Below are 15,646 nucleotides of genomic sequence, written 5' to 3'. Positions count from 1 at the left end.
ACATTAACAAGCCTGTAATCTTATGTTATACTCTTGAATTAAAAATATGGACAATCCCTTCATATGATGTAATTTTTATGTCTCTCCAAGTCAGGAATATGTTCCAAAACGAAGGGCTTAACAACATTTCCCGCACTCACTCTGCTTAAATAATAATAAAAAAATAATAATAATTAAAAAACAAAATAAAATAAAATAGTTCCTTCTAATTTTCCTAAAAAAAAAAAATTAAAAAAAGACTGCTCATTTCTCTTTAACATGGGTAATTAAAGAAGTTCAGCACTGAGATCTTTTCACTGCGTGCTAAGAGTAAAATCTTTGACTCTTTCTGTGTAATGCAAGTCCAAATCTAGATCCAAACAAACCACTTGTTGTTAAATAATGTGTCTTTTAATATACTTTGTTCTCTACAGTCAGTTATTTATCAAAAACAACAAAAGAAACATTTAATTCTAATCCCACATATCATGAATGCTGTAAAGAAGCCATTCGACCAAACAAACACTACTGTCAAAGTCTTGAAGAGACTGTACCGTTTTAGCACTTGTTCTACATACAGCTCTGAAAAGAATTAAGAGACTCCAGCAAAATTATCAGTTTCTCTGGATTTACTATTGATAGGTACTATTGAGTAAAATTTACATTTTTGTTTTATTCTATAAAGTACCTACAATATTTCTCCCAAATTCCAAATAAAATTGTCATTTAGAGCATTTATCTGCAGAAAATGACAACTGGTCAAAATAACAAAAAAGATGCCTTGTTTTCAGACCTCGAATAATTGAAAGAAAACAAGTTCATATTATTTTTAAACACAATACTAATGTTTTAACTTAGAGTTCAGATATCAATATTTGGTGGAATAACCCCGATTTCCAACAACAGCTTTCATGCGTCTTGGCATGTTCTCCACCAGTCTTTCACATTGCTGTTGGGTAAATTTATGCCACTCCTGGCACAAAAATTCAAGCAGCTCAGCTTTTTTGATGGCTTGTGACATCCATCTTCCTCTTGATCACATTCCAGAGGTTTTCAATGGGGTCCAGGTCTGGAAACTGTGCTGGCCATGACAGGGTCTTGATCTGGTGGTGCTCCTCCATCCACACCTTGATTGTCCTGGCTGTGTGGCATGGAGTATTGTCCTGCTGGAAAAACCAATCAGAGTTGGGGAACATTGTCAGAGCAGAAGGAAGCAAGTTTTCTTCCAGGATAACCTTGTACGTGGCTTGATTAATGCATCCCTCACAAAGACGAATCTGCCCGATTCCAGCTCTTCTTGCTTCTCATTGATGAAGGGTTTTTTTCTTGCTTTGCACGACTTTAGCCCTGCCCCTAGGAGCCTGTTTTGAACAGTCCTCGCCGTGCACTTCACCCCAGCTGCCGTTTGCCATTCTTTTTGTTGGTCACTTGATGTCATCCTATGGTTGTTGAGTGACATTCGAATGAGTTGGCGGTCATCCCGGTCAGTGGAGAATCGTTTTCACCCTCTGCCAGTCTGTAGCTTTGTTGTCCCCAATGTCTGCTGCTTGACCTTGTTCTTATGAACTGCTGTCTTTGAAATTTTAAGGATGGAAGCAACCTGACACTCACTGTATCCCTCTGCCAGTAAAGCCAGAATTGAACCCTTCTTTTCCTCATTGAAAACTTTCCTTTTCAACTCTTTTGGCATGGTCAATACATATATATTTTTTCCAATTAATTTTGAGGTAGTACTAGCACTGTTTTTGCCATCCAGCTGGTCCTATTGCAAGAGGATAGTGATTACCACAGCAGTGTTTTTTATACTTTTCCTCGTTAAATAATATTTGGTTGAGGTGATCACCTAATCGGTAGTTTATAGAATAAAACAAAAATGTTCATTTTACTCAAACACATACTATAAATAGTAAATCCAGAGAAACTGATAATTTTGCAGTGGTCTCTTAATTTTTTCCAGAGCTGTATCTAATACTTGTAAATAGTACAAATTAGGCATGTAAACAACAAACATGTAACAATATACTGTATATATGCAATGTATGCAGTTTCAATGCATCATAAATTATTGATGAATACATGGACTATATTTAAAATAAATTGTCAAATGTCACCAAAATGATGAAAAACGAATGATAAAATAACATTTAAAATATGTCTGTAATTTAACAAGTTAGAAGGTCCCCTGTATAATGAATAACAGCATTAGCTGAAAGATAATTTCTTTCATACTGTATGCAAGCAAAATGGACATTCCCAAATTAATTGAAATTAAATTAAAAATGAAAATCTAATCAAGATATCATGATATATCACGATATATATAGAATCCTGATGTGTATCGCAATACGTATCGTATTGTAATACGTATCGTATCGTGAGGTGGCTGGAGATACCCAGCCCTAGTAAGTAGGTAGGTAGATTTTTTTTTTTTTTTTTTTTTTTGGGGTTGATGAATACTACTTTGGTGCAATGAAACAAGTGTGCGTCTCATCTACTATAAAAACATGCTATGAATTGTCGGATGATTTGTGGTCTGAAGAGGGCATATATAGCTTGATAGATGATTTTACTGATAGATGACAAAAATTTCCAGTGCATCCACGCTACACAGTTTCTTTTTGCCTGTGGCCAGGGAGTGCAGCGTTATCAAAACCTTTATCTCTGGTGTAATTGGGTTGTTTCGTTTGTAGGACAGGTAACTGCATCTCTAAGTTTACAATAATGAAAAAACCCTCGCGATTCAGGTGATATCGTTTTAACCTATAAGTGCACACCTTGGGTCTTTAGAGACCTGGGTCCTCATTCCACCTCCTGTACCTCATCCATTTTTTGGAGTTGTGCCAACACCTCTTTAGTATTCCTCAATCTATACACTAAAAGTGTACAGGGTATCTAGAGACCCTATGTAAGAGTGTCATTTTTTTTTTTTTTTTGCACTTCCAACAATTTTATATATATATATATATATATATATAATTATTTAATATCTATTTAAGTTTACTCTCACATGATATCTATTTCTTTGTGTATTACAAGAGAAATGAGTACTATGTTTATACAGTACTATATCACACTGACTTTGTGCAACAATGAACTATCAACCATGGTGAATTATCAGTATTTTATATGCGCATACACATACATAATATACAAGTTATTTCTTACTCAGTGACACTGTTTCAGTGATTGACTTGATTTATATTTTAAATTGCTATTTGACAAAGAAACGACATCAAAGTAAATTTATAGCAAGTACAACGCATGAAAAGTATGATATGACTATTGCCATTTGGGTGTACTACTGAAATAATGTAAGTTGTGCATATATTTAGACTCAAGTGCCAGAGAAAATACAGATAAGATACACATACACATACATTACACATGTGTTGATGTATATTGCTTCATAAAGCCTATATTGCAAATTATTGTGTAGATAAATAGGTTTAAAGTGCATTCCAGTGTGTTTTTTGTGTCCCACGTGGAAAGGAATGGCTCAACTTCTCTTGACGCGCAGCACTGCACATCGCATGCAGATGTTCTTTTTGAGTTCTGTTGCATTTCTGAAGTGATGTTATGGTTTATCTGGTCCTGCATTGTTTATCAAATGTAAAGTGAAGAGCTGTCACACAGCTGACATCTATTTTCGTTTTGTGTTTGGACACTCATGTGTGAACTGCTTCACTTCTGACTTATTTTCGATTTGTCCATTCGGCAATTTTGTAATCGAGGAATTTTTTTTTAATCGAGTAATCAAATTAAATCGAGTAATCATGACAGCCCTAATTCTGACAGTGTGACTAAGTTCTCCTTTGCAGATTCCTTTCATCAGGCTCCTACTGATTAAACTAGTCATCTCTTGGAATTTCTGAAGGCAGACAACTCACATTTTCCTATAATCTGACAGCATTAAAAGAGAACAGATTTTATACAGATAGAAATCTGATAGCTTCCAGATGCTTAGATGATCAAAAATTACTTTTATATCCAAGTATAGTACTTGAATAATATTATAATATTAATATAAATTGCAATTATGTAATAAATCCACACGTGGATGACCATGTAGGTCAGCCACCACCAAAAGTCATTTTTGACCCAAGAAAACCTTGCTAATGTCTTTAAGCTTTTCCCCAAATCACACTGTCAACGACGCGTACATCCAGTGTAGACGGTAAACTAATGTCCTGTTCAATTTTACGATGCACATGCTGGCGCTACTTCTGCCAACGAGACAAATATACGGTTTAGAACATTCACTTCGACCAATGTAGACAGCCTCAAGCCGACATTGCCCGCGTCTAGTATAGACCGGGTGTAACTGAAATGTCTTTAAAATTCGGACATAAATACTACTGAAATTCAAACATAAATATTACCAAGATTTTAATTAAGTGAAAAATCAAATTTAGTTTCTCAGTCCCACTGACAGCCTAGGATTGCCTATGATGGCTTTAAATGCTGCCATACGTACACAGACACAGATATGACAAAGGCCTGCAAAACATGCATGAAAAACTCACAACACTGCAACAAAGTCTGCGGCCACCTACTTCTCAGGCATGATGAAATGCAGTAAAGACCAGAGCTCTTTGAGTGAGTTCTGCAGGGGTGTGCCAGTGATCAGGAGTCTGTGGTTAGACTTGAACTCTATCATGGTCTTATAGAGGAGTGAGTCGTCGTTCTTGAGCCGATGGGCTTCATCCACACCAATGATTGCCCAGCTTACGTTTCCTAAAAATGACTGCAGGAGAAACAGAACAGAATGAGATCTTTGAATTGCTACTCCTGCACAGCAAAGACACATGGTGGTTTTTGCACACTTTTTACGTTTACTTGAATCCAAACCCAAGTTCAATAGCTCCCCTTGCCCTGCTGTTCATAGGAATATGGTGTGTTGAGTTTATCATTGTTACAAGGAAAATAAGAGTTGATCACTTGTAAAAGGAGAACAATGGGTTTCATTCACTTATAGTGCGCAAGCACAAATGTGATAGTAAAATGTGTACAAAGTTTTCACACAAAAATCTTGATTCACCAATGAGTGTTCGCACTTAAATGTATTTAAAATGTACAATAAAATTTAGAACAAACTGAAACCACACATGAGCAAAAATCACATACTCCCGGTGCCCCTTATAAACATGGAATAACAGTATGTACATATATATATATATATAAATAATTTTGGAGTAGCAAAAATTGTGTGTTATAGCTCGAGCAAGGACAGTTTCTGTACGTGCACACAAACAGCTTAAGCACCTGTTGTGCCGATTTAACATTGCGAACGACGGCCCCTGGAGAACCGGGCTGTGGACCAGTAGGATGCATGCATTTATCAGACCCAAAACCCATCCAGGCACCGGCTTCGAGGCTCGCCCCGGCCGCTTTGTTGTCTCTAGATAACCTCGGGCAGATCGTGCACCCTCCGTGCTGGCAACGACACATTCGAATTTCTGCCCTTTTGATAGTACTTTAGGTGCATACTATGGTGACCACAGGTTATGGGGAATTATGGATAGATTCCAGAGAGGGAGCCTGATAAACGGATATCACACGCACAGCCTGAACCTGTGGATGATGAGACACAGATAAATGCTCCTGCAAAAGCAGCGCTCTAAACACAACTTCAGTTCATTCAACATCTATAGTAGTACATATTATAAAATCATTCTGAATTGTTTTGCTTTACTGCGCAGCTTTAGGGGGTGATTGTTTTTTGGCTGCATCTTTCTCTACACATTTTCAGCTTAGTTGTGCTGAAAGCCCCTATATGGAAGCGGTTTGGCCTTGTTTAACGCACATTACCTTCTGCGGGCATGCGCTCCTTCATTTAGAATAACACAGATTCATTAACATTAGACTGAGGGTAAGAATAAATTCAGCTGCGTACACACCTGTTGTGAATTCAAAGTGAAACGACTTACACCCTGTGTGTAGAATTATTTAAAATCCACACAATTTTAGCAAATGAGACCCAATGTTTGCTTTGACTTATGGTTGTGTTTTTGAAAATGTGTTTTTCACTTGCTTAATGTTGCTGCTCGTGGATTCATAACATTGACAGTTTGAATGCAGGTTTTCATATATCCGAATTCAAATTCAGTCCGATTGCAGATTCCAAATTGATTGCTTAAAATACAGATGCACTGATCAGATACTAGGATCGGTATTGGTCAGACAAGACCAATCCAAATCCTATGCTAAACAAGGCATACATACTGTACATTTTCACTAAGTGAAGACTTATTGGCCAAATCAATGAAATAATGATCAGTAAGCACTTCTCTCTGCAGTTTCTATAGGTAACTGTAATAAAGCATGTACCTCTATTTTTGTGACAGCTGGCTGGACCATGCATTTTAAACCGCAGTTGGCTTGACCAGAGCAATAACTGTCATGTTTTTAATATGCAGTATAAAGTTGATAATAATAATAAATAGACTGTGTTCTGTTCCACAAAGCTGTGCTCCATTCAGCTCTGTGAAAGGAAGAACACTTCTGGTGTGTGTGCGCCTCTTTAGAGAGTTGAGTGCTGTCTCTGCCTTAGACAGAATGTCATGGTGTTCCATGTTGGAGCTACTTGCTTATTATTAGACTGCATGTACATGTACCTACTGCTTAATACTTCAACCGAAAGTATAAGCTGCTTATTGATGAAGCATTTATGCAGAACTTATGCATGTTCTCCTTCTGTGCCTTTGTTCTGTCTTCATACACTTCTAATAAACAGTGAACTTCCTCCGTCAACCACAAGAATCCCTCACTGTTCATTGTGGAATGTGACAGCTGTAAACCTCTTAACTTAAACTAGAGGAAACTAATACTGTAAGCAGACAGGCAATCCTAATATTTGCAGATAAAAGTGATCAGGAATGGACAGCTAAAAATTGTCTCAGTCACAAGCAGTACCTTATCCTTCAGCAGAATTTCATATGTAGTAAGCAGGATGTTGAATTTAAGCCGCTTGGTTTGCAGATGCATCCATTCATGTGTCCGGATCTAAACAAGCAGAAACACCTTTAGAATTGTGTTACATAAATATATAATATATATTGACTCAGATATCAAGGACCGGAGAATAAGAGGTGCACACACAGGATGCCTTATTGCATTCCGCATGTGCTGTTCACAACACAATTTTACTTAATATGATGCATTTCCTGATGACAGAATATACAATTACAAAAATTGTAGGATGAGACTTTTTCTTTCCTAAATTTATTGGATGAGAAAAGTGGTCTCTGTATGATGGGTGGTTGGAGGGGACAGTTTCGAAATAAGAGGACTTCAAGACATCAGCCAAAAAGCAAAGATTTTTCCAGAAGGCATTTAAGACAAGGAATGAGTATTAAGTAAATAATCAATTTTGCTTAAACTGTTAAATCTGTACACATGCATGAGTGTTCCCTTTTAAAGACAGTGTGTCAAATTAAGAACATTTGAAAAGATTGAAAAGCACCTTCCATTACACAGCACAATGTCAATTATCACAACAAGAAGCCTGGGTGTTTAAAACACTGTTTCTGCGTGCATTAACACTTCCTGTATAAATTCTATGAACCGCTCACTCTCTTGCATTTCATGAAATCATACCATGTTTCTGCTGTTGATGTCACCCAGGTAGACAACAACGTTCATCAGAGGGGCCCACAACTGGATCTCCCTCTGCCATGATGTGAGGGTGGACAGAGGCACCACCAGCAGGAAGGGCCCATACAGCTGGTGCTCATGGAACAGGTAATTGAGGAAGCTGATAGTCTGGATAGTTTTGCCTAGACCCATCTCATCTGCTAGGATACAACTGTTCCCTCTGGGAAAGCAGAAAATTATTAGTTATGAAGCAACTGATGAAACAGGGTTCTCCCTCTTTTTCAGAGATCATTTTCCAGGACTTTTCCAGGACATTTTTTAATAACACAAGATGGGAATGCAACTGATGAAAAAGGGTTCTCCCTCTTTTTCAGAGATCATTTTATAGGATTTTCCAGGACATTTTTTTATAACACATGACGGGAATACAGGGATTGTGCCCTACAGTAATTAGGGCTGAAACAGTCAGTAAAAAATTGTAGACAAAAATGTTTGTTGTCGAATATTCTATTGATCTCATTTAACGCAACACATGATCATATGAAACGTTAATAATGACGTGCAGAAGAACACTTAAGTTCGAGTGCATGAGAGAAGAGAGAGAACACAGTTTACAGTCCAGATGCATTTCCAACTTTCGGTACAGCTTAAGTTGATGTAGATCGGAATTATGAGGGAATTATACAAAAACACAAAATAAGTAAATACAGAAGCAGTGTCGTGGTGAAATATAGCGGAGCTGGCGTTCTGCTGGGGCAAAACTTGCTAAATAAAACAAGCACAAGCGCAGCAATGCAGCTGCTGTATAAAAAAGTTGTTCAGACCTGGGGTCTGATGTATAAACGTTGCGTACGCACAAAATGGGCACTGAAATGTGCGTAAGCAATTTCCCACGAACATATCGGGATTTATAAAAAATAAACTTAAATATTTGCGCACCTCTTGACTGTGCGTATGCACTCTTTAACTGGTATGTGTCAATTGGCGACTCCAGCTGGACAAATAATGAACCGAACAGACTGATTATAAACTCTGATTTTCATTTAATTTACATTTAGAATAAAAAAGTAAGTAGTTAAGCACTTGAAACAGAAGTAATTGTTATCAAGCCAATAGTCGCCTATATTATTTTTATGTAACTAATTATGATGGCATTCACATACAAGCTGTAAAAGGGAAATATTGGTTTGGAATGCGCTGCATTTGGAAACATTTTCCCGTGTCTTCATAAAGAGTAGGCCTAACTAAAAATGATAGCAAAGATTTCTTAATTTGACATTTTCTGTTCTATTACAATCATGTACTGAGATAAGTACAGCATTTGCATAAAGATTATCTGTAATGCGATGCGCACTTGATACTGACTGATGTGAAATGGCTCGGTAAAATGGACAGTAGCTTTAAGACAGGCACTGCTGGCCACATTCAGTAGTCTAACGGACCATTGGAGAGACATGTCTCATCAGAAACAGTATTGTACATCTGCAAACAGGTACAGCAATGCACATAAAATGCGCATCAAATGTGCTGCCTGCTCCACTTCATCCCAACCCTCATCGCTTGAAACCCTGATCTAGTCTAATAAAAACACATTATGAAAAGTCAATTTGCCGTTCAGCTGTTTTTTTTAATATAAAATAGGCTACCAGTCAAATATAAAATCTTAGTAATGCGATGATATCAGACAATGCTGCACAATGAATTTTAATAATTTTCGTTTTGTTTCCAGTAATAAGTAACTTCTCAATAAAAACACCCTTAAAACGATTTTAATAACCACAGAACATCCCAGTGGTCCCAGATAATTATAGACACAAAAACAAATATTAAAAAATAAAATAAAAGAAATAAAATATAATAAATCACACACATAACCTCTACATCTCTCTCTCCACTGTCCCTCCCCGAGAGCCCTCCAAAAATGCCAAATATTTTCCACACTTTCCCATAAACAAGTCCAAATTATCCAATCCTCTAGATACCCCTTCTTCAAACGCTGCCACCCTCCCCATCTCTGTACACCACTCTGGAAATGATGCCGCTTCGTTGGACTTCCAACCCCTTAAAATGACTGGCCTGCCAATCATAACACTTGCTAAAACCCAATTTTTTATACATTTGTCCCCCACATTTATGACCGCTCCGTCGCCCAAAATACAAAGTCTGGGGCAAAGCAAAACTTGAGTGCCCAAAACATCAAACAAATAGCTCTGCACCTTCATCCAAAAATCTTGAATCTTAACACACCCCCAAAAGGCATGAGTTGTGTCTCCAACTTCTGATTGACAATGCCAGCAGTTGGGTGTGTCTTTAAGACCAAGCCTATATAATCTAGAGGGGGTTCAGTAAAATCTATGTAAAATCTTAAATTGCATAAGGCGAACCCTTGCATCTCTAGATGCAGACTTGACATTTTTTAGAATCCTAGTCCACACTTCTTCCTCCAATACCAAATTCAAATCTTTTTCCCATAATCTCTTGATAGAAGCTAAAGCGCCATCCCCCGACTCCGAACCAGCAGGGAGTAATACACTGATGCCTCATGACCTTTTCCATAAGCAGTAATCACCTCTCCCAAAGCATCTGCCACTTTAGGGGGGTGATGTGCAAATGTGAAATAACGGGGTGTGACTTAACTTCTCCGGTTAGTATAATAGAAAGACTTTGCAATGGTGAAATAGAGGCAAGGACTTCCTGTTCAATAGAAAACCAGGGAGGGGCTCTCTCAGGTGGAAGCGACCAATGAACCAAATGCCTGAGACCAAAACGCATAATAATAAAACAAAATCTTGGGAAAGCCTAACCCACCTTTGTCAATCGGCCTATGTAATTTGTTGGAATGTAGTCTGGGACATTTACCATTCCAAATGAAGGACTTCGCATTTCTATCAAATTGTATAAAATAAGAGAGGGGGACATCTATAGGGAGTGACTGTAGCAGGTGATTGAATTTTGGAATACAGTTCATTTTAATAACATTAATCTTCCCAATCATCGATAAATGTAATGAAGCCCATCTGTCCACATCTCTCGAAAACTTTTTAAAGGGTCAAAATTAACTAACTAAATCAGACAAATTTGCTGGGAATAAAATACCCAAATACTTTATGCCCTGTTTGGGCCACTGGAAGGCGCCTGGCTGAAAGGCCATTACTGGGCAGTACGCAGTCAGAGCTAAAGCTTCGGATTTAGACCGGTTGACTTTGTATCCAGAGAACTTGGAAAAGGAATTAATAATTCTGTGGAGGCAAGGCATAGATCTAGTGGGGTCGGAGACGAATAATAAAATATCATCTGCATAAAGCAGAAGCTAATGCGCCACCACCCCTGGAAAATCATCCTCCTTTCTTATCACGGCTGCTAATGGTTCCAGGGCAAGACAGAACAATAATGGGGAAAGAGGGCAACCCTGCCGAGTGCCCCTATCCAGAATAAAATAATCTGAAATTAATCCATTTGTTTGTACCACTGCTACAGGGTGTCTATAAAGTAAATTAATCCAACCAATGAATGTACTCCCGAACCCATACATTTCTAAAATCTTAAAAAGATAATCCAATTCTACCATATCAAACGCCTTTTTGGCATCAAGTGAAATGGCAGTGACCGGACACTGATAATTCACTACTGACCACATGATATTAATGAAACGCCTAATGTTATCAGAAGAGCTGTGGCCCCGAAAAAACCCCACCTGATCTATATGTATAAGAGATGTCATAATCTTACTTAAATGATTAGCCAAAATTTTTAAATCTAGCTGGATCAGGGAAATTGGATGGTAACTTTTACACACACTTGGATCTTTGTCCTTTTTAAGAATCAGACTGATCTGGGCTTGTGTCATAGTTGGAGGAAGCTTTCCATTCTTTAATGATTCCATATAAACTTCTAACAAAAGTGGAGCCAGTTCTGTAGCACAAAATTCAGCAGCAAAACCATCTGGCCCCGGAGCTTTGACTAAAGGTAAGGCCTTAATTACCTCGTCAAGTTCCTCCAAGGTTATCTCAGAATCAAGATAATTTTTTTGCTCAGTTGTCAGTTTAGGAAGTTCTAATGGTTCCACAAAGTTTCTAATATCTTCATCAGTAGAAGAAGTAGAACTATAAAGATCAAGATAGAACTCTTTAATAAAATTTCACCACCAGCAGATTTCACTGAAGGAATGGTAGAAAAAGACTCTCTCTGCTTTATATATCTAGCCAAAAGCTTCCCTGCTTTGTACCCCGACTCAATATGACTGTCTTGCCCTGAATAACCAAAACTCCACTTTCCGCGACAAAATAGCATTATATCTGTATTTCAATCGAGTCAATTCTCTGAGGCCATCAGATGACATTCTGCGCTTCAGCTCTGCCTCTGCACTTTTAATATTCCCTTCCAACTCCACGAGTTCTCGTGCTTTGGATTTTTTGGTGAATGAGGCATACTGTATGATCCGACCCCTAAGAACCAACTTGAGTGCCTCCCAAGCCACGCCCACAGAAGATACTGAGGACCAGTTGGTCTCCATATAAACACTGATTTCGGTCTTTAACATTTGTTGGAAATCAGGATTTTGCAAAACGGATACATTAAAGCGCCAACTATATGATTTATTTTTCTCCGTATGTGGCAACATCTCCAAACTCACCAGGGCGTGATCCGAGACTAAAATGTTTCCAATTAAGCAGTCAACAACAGATGAAATGAGGGCTTAGATATATATAAAAATAATAATAATAATAATAATAAAAAAATCTATTCTAGAATAAATCTTATGGACTGATGAAAAAAATGTATAGTCTCTACCAGATGGGTTCAAAAGTCTCCAAATATCTGCAAGACCAAGATTTTTACACATCCTGTGAAACATCACTGTTGCTCTAGGGAGCTTACACACTTTTGCTTCACTATGATCAAGAACTGAGTCCATCAAAAGATTAAAGTCTCCCCCTAATATTATATCATGAGGGGTGCCAGCGGCTTGCAGCATCCCTTCAAGATCTATAAAAAAGCCCTGATCATCAACGTTAGGCGCATAAATATTAGCCAAAATCAACCTTTGCCCCTGAATTTCTGCTAAAACAATAATGACTCTTCCTAATCTATCTTTAATCTGTTTGAGAAATATTAATTGTAGATGTTTACTTATTAATGAAATGACTGCCCTGCTCTTACTTGAGCCAGCACTGAAGAAAACATGTCCACCCCATAACTTACCAAATTTTTCAGCTTCCTGTGGGGAAAGATGTGTTTCTTGAAGAAACACTATCATATTTCTTACATTTAAGAAAAGAAATAACCTTCCTTCTTTTTAGAGGGTGCCCCAACCCATTCAAATTCCATGTGGAGAGAGACAACTTATTCATATTAACATATGACATATTGATATAATAAAAAAATAAATTGTCAAAAACAAGATTACACAGACCACATTCCCCATTAATGCAACAATCAAACCCTGAACTTCCCCCCCGAACAAAACAAACAGAAAAAAGAAAAACGTGCACATTAACCCCGCGCCAACCGGCGTCAATCCCTCTAAACTCAAAGAGTCCATGTACGCCTACGAGAGCCCCCATGACAACTTTGCCATCGGATTGCTTAAGTCCGGTGCTTCTATACAAATTTTGTGAGGCAACATTACATAACAGAAAATACTTTGTAAAACAGATCCCAGCCAACAGGCAGAATAACAGAAAAAACATGTAGACTCATTCACAGAACCGTCTCGAAGGTGTGTTCCTCCGCAAAACAAACTCCAGCTGATATAAAGCCATTCAGTTTCCTCGGATAGACAAACAATTGTTCAGTGAGCTGGCTGTTAGGAGTTCAGCAGATGACGTAATCATTCTACTGTCCCTTAAAAATACTCCACAAAAACAAACTCCAGCCAACAGGAGGCATAAGCACAAAGAACGAACAGATTTATCCACAGCTGTTCCAAAGGAGTGTTATTCAACAGAACAAGCTCCAGCCGCTAGGCAGAGCCAGCACGAAAAACAAAACCGGCATCCCGGTTCCTCGGATGATCAAGAGCCAAACTGACACAGAGGCCGCACAAAAGTTTTTTTTGAAAAATTGAAAAATACACCATAACTTACTCAGCCTGTCAACTTTATAAAAGACGTCCTTTATGTGAGCATGTAGATATTTTGCGGTCATCCATAGTGTGCATTCTCAATCTGGCCGGGAACTTCAGTGTAAAAAATGATCTTCCGTCAATGCAAAAGTTTCTTGGAGTCATGCCACAAAACAAACTCCAGCCGCTAGGCGAAGCCAGCGCAAAAAGAAACAAAAATGGCACCCAGCTTCCTCAGATAATAGAGTCCCTGAACCGCATCAGTCCACTAATATAAGAAACATCAAATGGCTTACTCCAATGTATTTATAAAGGAAAGTGCCTGTTTTGGACATGTAAATACTTTGCGACCATTCTTTGTTTCTATTCTCAGTTTGGCCAGGAACATCAGTGCAAAAGTGATGATCTGTTGGTGTAAGAGTTTATTACATTCCTTGAACCGATCGTGTTTCTCTCGTCGAATCTGCAAAGTCCGGGAACAAGAAAACATTGTGATTCCTCCAAGAAAGCTTTCCTTTGCTCCTCGCCTGGCGCAACACGAGATCTTTATCGGATGATTTCAGAAATTTGGCCAGAATCGATCGGGGCCTGTCTCCCTCAGCAGTTCAGCGAGCCGGGATTCTGTGAGCTCGCTCGATTTCCAGTTTATGACCTGTTATATCGAGCAGACTCGGGAAGAGCTCGTCCAGGAATTTCACCATATCTCTGCCCTCTTCATGCTCAGGAATTCCAACAATTCGTATGTTATTCCTTCGGCTCATATTTTCGAAATATTCCAGTTTTTCCTAAATTAATTCCAAATCTGTTTTGGACGCGGGCGGATTAGCGGATAATTCCCTTTCAGATGACTCAAGATAATCTATACGTCTTTCAACTTCTGTCACTCTTGTAACCAACTCAGAGAATTTTGTTTCCATCACCGTATTACAGCGAGATCCTCCAAGTCAGCAACAACCTTCGCCAGCATTACCGAGATGTTGGACAGTTGACGCTGAATTTCATCTACCGACATGCCGTCCAAATCGAGTCCCCGGTCCGCAGGCCCATCAGAGGCCTCAGCTTGAACACGTAAGTGTCTTTTAATGTCTCCAGAGTCTGAGGATTTTGACTTCTTTGCCATGTTTACCTCAAAGAGCAAGTATGTAACTGGGTGTATCGAATCTCACCGGATTATAACATGAAAATAATAAAAAAAAACTAGCAAAGTTCGCAGAGCTCATGTCTTACATGTCTGTTTCTCGCATGGCGTCCGTGGACTCCCGTTTCAAAGCAGCTTTACAGAAAATCATGCATTAACAAAAAATTAAACTGTAATATCTATAAAGTCTTAGAGTCATCATTGTGTAGTTTGATTAAATATGATTGTAAATTTTGTATAAAAATAAATAATTAAATATTAATTGTATTTAGAACCCCAGTGAGCAAGCCGAAGGCGACTGTGGAAAGGAACACAAAACGCCATAAGATGTTGGTTAATGGAGAAAAATAACCTTGAGTGAAACCAGGCTCACTGTGGGGGCCAGTTTCCCTCTGGCTAACAGCATGAATATAATGCCAGTATTACTTATTTATGTGCAGTGCAAGTCATGGTTTAAAATTAGTAAACTAAGTAAGTGTTAAGGGCCCGTGTTTAAACAAAGATTTTGTATGCACTGTAAGATTAATGACAAATGTCTTTGAAGTCCATCCTGGATTAACTACAGAAGTTTACATGTATTGTCCTTTGTTAGTTGGCTGATGAAGGCTTTTGTTGGCAATTAATTGATAGTCTATGTATTCCATTTCAGGAGTGTAGTCCATCATTAGACCAAGGTTATGCAGGCAGAGATGAGTGAGGTGTTCGCAGTTCAACCAGCCGGTCATTTTGGTGAAGTCTATCCTAAATCCAATGTTCAAGCAGTGGCACATGAAGTATCCCATGTCTTATGATTGGAGTTGGCATCAGTTCATCCTCTGAAGTCCATCGTAATAGACTTAAGTGATGTCTGGCTGGCACCGGCTGCATTTAGT

General features: G+C 38.4%; 1 protein-coding gene across 7 annotated transcripts in view; it reads right to left on the bottom strand.

The window, feature by feature from the left end:
- Positions 1–15,646, bottom strand: part of LOC127433271 (chromodomain-helicase-DNA-binding protein 1-like) — a 294,229-nt gene that overhangs the window by 167,091 nt on the left and 111,492 nt on the right. For all 7 annotated transcript variants that reach the window (XM_051684997.1, XM_051684994.1, XM_051684996.1 and 4 more), the window contains 3 exons: positions 7,576–7,792; positions 6,892–6,981; positions 4,533–4,723 (listed from right to left, as the gene is read on the bottom strand). In XM_051684997.1, the coding sequence (XP_051540957.1) occupies positions 4,533–4,723; positions 6,892–6,981; positions 7,576–7,792 (498 nt within the window). The remainder of the gene's footprint in view (positions 1–4,532; positions 4,724–6,891; positions 6,982–7,575; positions 7,793–15,646) is intronic.

Source organism: Myxocyprinus asiaticus, chromosome 43, assembly GCF_019703515.2.
Source record: "Myxocyprinus asiaticus isolate MX2 ecotype Aquarium Trade chromosome 43, UBuf_Myxa_2, whole genome shotgun sequence".
NCBI classification, from domain to species: domain Eukaryota; kingdom Metazoa; phylum Chordata; class Actinopteri; order Cypriniformes; family Catostomidae; genus Myxocyprinus; species Myxocyprinus asiaticus.
The sequence above is the reverse complement of the archived record's forward strand: the minus strand, read 5'-3'. Positions and strand labels throughout refer to the sequence as shown.